This window comes from Lipotes vexillifer, unplaced genomic scaffold (assembly GCF_000442215.2).
Source record: "Lipotes vexillifer unplaced genomic scaffold, Lipotes_vexillifer_v1.1 scaffold865, whole genome shotgun sequence".
NCBI lineage: Eukaryota > Metazoa > Chordata > Mammalia > Artiodactyla > Lipotidae > Lipotes > Lipotes vexillifer.
Window position 1 is genome coordinate 2747856 of NW_006795130.1, and position 3345 is coordinate 2751200.

At 50.5% G+C, this 3345-nt stretch overlaps 1 protein-coding gene across 2 annotated transcripts in view; it reads right to left on the bottom strand.

The window, feature by feature from the left end:
• Positions 1 to 3345, bottom strand: part of ZSWIM8 (zinc finger SWIM-type containing 8) — a 14529-nt gene that overhangs the window by 10284 nt on the left and 900 nt on the right. For both annotated transcript variants that reach the window (XM_007467510.1, XM_007467509.1), the window contains exons 2-6: positions 1197 to 1350; positions 856 to 950; positions 510 to 682; positions 227 to 334; positions 33 to 114 (exon numbers count right to left, since the gene is read on the bottom strand). In XM_007467510.1, coding sequence (XP_007467572.1) covers positions 33 to 114; positions 227 to 334; positions 510 to 682; positions 856 to 950; positions 1197 to 1350 — 612 coding nt within the window. The remainder of the gene's footprint in view (positions 1 to 32; positions 115 to 226; positions 335 to 509; positions 683 to 855; positions 951 to 1196; positions 1351 to 3345) is intronic.

The following is a 3345-nucleotide window of genomic DNA, read 5'->3' on the forward strand; positions in this document are numbered from 1 at the left end:
TTCCTGCTGCCCTTCTTTCTCACCACACTCACCCGGGGCTCCACATACTGTATTGATGGCTGTTGACTGGGAGGAGAGGAGTTCATCCAGGAGACGCTGGGCTGTGGGCAGGATCTGAGGGGGAAAGGGACACAAAGGCAGAATTGACCCAAGGAGGCCTGGGCCTAACAGGAAGGCTGATATGCAGCCCTGGACTAGTCAAAGAGGGTGTGTCACCCTCCCTCACCTGCTGAGGGAGCTCACTGATGAGGTACTGAGCAAACTTCTGCAGCTGGTCCCTCTGCAGTCGAGACAGGGACTCTGACACTGGGGCCCGCAGGCAGACTGCAGAAGCCTGAAAGGAACACCGAGAGAAATGAAACAATCTGGGAAAAGGCTTGCTGACATCGGAGCTGGGGACAGAGAGGCAGAGTAGGGGAGGAGAGGGGGCTCACATTGTGGCCAGGCATGCAGCAGAGAAGGGGGGGTGGAGCGGAGAATAGGGCCAGGATAAATTGGGAGGGCCTCACGTTGTGGATGCGGAAGAGACAGAGTGCCACGACGTGGGTGCACCATTTGGCCCCAGCCCCACAGGTGCAGCTGCAGGAAGTGACCCGGCAGCGGTCAAACATCACAGCCACGTTGTAGGCCCCTTTGGGGGGGACCATCTGAGGTGGCACCACTGTAGCACTCAGGTGGAACCCTGGGGAGAAACATCGGTATGGTCAGGGAGAGCCACCAAGACACAGGTCTCTGCCCTTGACCCTGGCCCTGCAGTTCTTCAGACAACCCGCTCCAGCTTCTTGCAGTAGTTCCTTAATTCTTAACACAGGGGATGGGAGGAGCAGGAAGTACCAATTGGTGAGGGGCCCTTACCAATCTGCAGGGGGTCCTTCACAGCCCTCATGCGGAATAGCTGATCCCCTCGCTGGAACTCATCTGCACTGCCGTTGGCCAGGCAGGAATACAGTCTGGGAGTAAAGAAGAAGACATGGCCACAATGCAGCAAATACCCTTCCACAGACCCTGTCAGAGACCACCATGCCCTGGGCACTCTCCCCAGTGTCACACCGTGCTGAGGAAAATCCCACGTACTCCCTGCCCCGGCTGCCTCCTTACCACAGCCCCAAGTACAGTGCCCTTTGTTCCGTGGGAAGCCCAGCGCACGGTGTGGAACATCAGGACCCCACTCCCCACCGTCAGTCCTTTAGCCTCACCGAATATCCTCTTCATTCTCAGGGAAGCTCCAAAAAGCAATTCGGAGTTGGAGCTGCTCAGGCACCGGGGGGTAAACTTTCTCCACCACTTCAAATGGTATATGAAACGCCACCTGTTTTGCTGACAGCTCCACCAGCGGGATCACCAGTCCATCTTTGGAAACAAAGGTTGAAGTAAGGGGAAAGAGGAGGGGAAACAAAAAGGGCCATGATTACTTGGCACCGATGCCAATGCCACATCTTGATGCGCCCTCCCCCCACCCCCGCCTTCACTATGAAGGAAAGAGGACATCTGGATGAAAAACCAAGGGACCCTCCTGTCAGGATACACTAACCCTTAAGACTCCATCTGGGGAAAGGGAGCTAAACAATCCCCAGCCTACAGCCTGCTAGAAGATACCAGGGATATCCCAGAAACTCCTAGCCAAACAGGTGTGTCCCAGGATCCTAGCAAGTAATGAGTCTCACCTGGCTTGGCATCTAATTTCCCATATACCTAGCACTTGAGATTCATATTACATTGTGTATATATCTCCCCTGGCATTTGCTTCTCTAATTGCTTTTTTTTTACTGTCCCTTCCTTTTTTACTATCCCCTTTTTTTTTTTTTTTTACTATCCCTCTAAATGACTCCATGTCTCCATCTAAGGAGGGAAGACAGGCCAGAGCCCGGAAGAGTTGAGAGGGACCTCCAGAAGCAAGAGAGAGTCTGCACTTTCTTTGGCACACCTGAGCCCTGGCTTCCCACAGTGGATGCCCTGGGGTGTGGGTTGGGGGTGGAGAGGTTACCCCAAGGGAACCTGGCTGCCACTCCTGGACTCACCTGGAGTAAGAAGGAGCTACCATTCAAAGTTTCTCACACTGTTTTAATCAAAAAGCAGTGAAACGCAACAGACTGCATATCTCACCAAATTGCTAGTCAGATTAAAAGACATATAGAAAATCATGGTGCTGAAAGGAACCTTTCTAAAAAAAAAAGTCAGTCTTCTTATTTTTTCAGGTAGGGTTGAAAAAGGGTAGGGTTGGCAGGGGAGGGGGGGAATGCCATGCTTTCCTAGATTTTAACCTGTTCATAAAGATACCAATATGTTGAAAATCTTCACCACCATCTTCAGTTACTTCCCTCAAAGTGAGGGAGCTCTAAGCCTACCCACACATGCAAATATGAAAGAAGCAGAGAGCCCATAGAAGACCCATAGCGAAACTACCTATGATGTGTGTGTGTGTACAGGGCATATGCTATCTCTCCAAATGAAGGTAAATATTACCACTCCTAAATGGTGACACATGTAAATTTCTCTCTGTCCCTAAGGGGTGCTGGAAATCTCTCTGGGGCCTCTTAGAAAACAGGACCTTAGAATGTCCAGAGTAGAATCACAAATTAAACCCCTGAACTGGTGAAAAAAGTCCACTTCCAATGAAGCTCAAACTGTGCCTTGAGGAAGGCAAGGAAAGAATGTGGTGAGTCCTGAGTCTGCGGGGCTTCTGTTATCACTCTTCTCCATCCTCTTTAACAAAAGCAAAATTCTTCACAGTACTCATCAGAAAGACCCAAGGATGAAAGAAACTCAAGTGAAAAGCAAGAAGAGTGTTTCACGAGACTCGAGAGTCAAGTACCCACACTCTTCCCCAGGCCCCAGATGAAGGAAATCTAAGGCTTTAGTACAGTGGTCCCAGGCTTGGCTTCTGACAGATGTTCAATATGGCCAGGAACCAAGTCTCTGATCTAAACCTATGCGACACCCCTCTCGTAGGCCAGTTCACCTCCACTTTGCTCTGGGTGGAATCCCTTCTTGGTGCAGCGGGGATCAGAGATCATCACCTTGAATCAAGAAGCTCCCAATACACTTTGCAATGGGGTGACACACCTCAAGTGGTCACTTCTTCACAATCCACCCCCTATCCACATTCTTTTCTATTTTCTGGCCTGCCTCAGGCTGAATTCGGTAAGTACTCCCAAGTCAAAGAGGGAATTCTTCTCCTTTACCCCATCTCTTATGGCAAATGAACCACAGAAGATCTACTTTCTGTCTTTAATCCTATCCAACCCAGAATTTCCCAGCCATCACTCCAACACACACACACACACACACACACACACACACACACACACACACACACACACACACACACACACACACACACACACA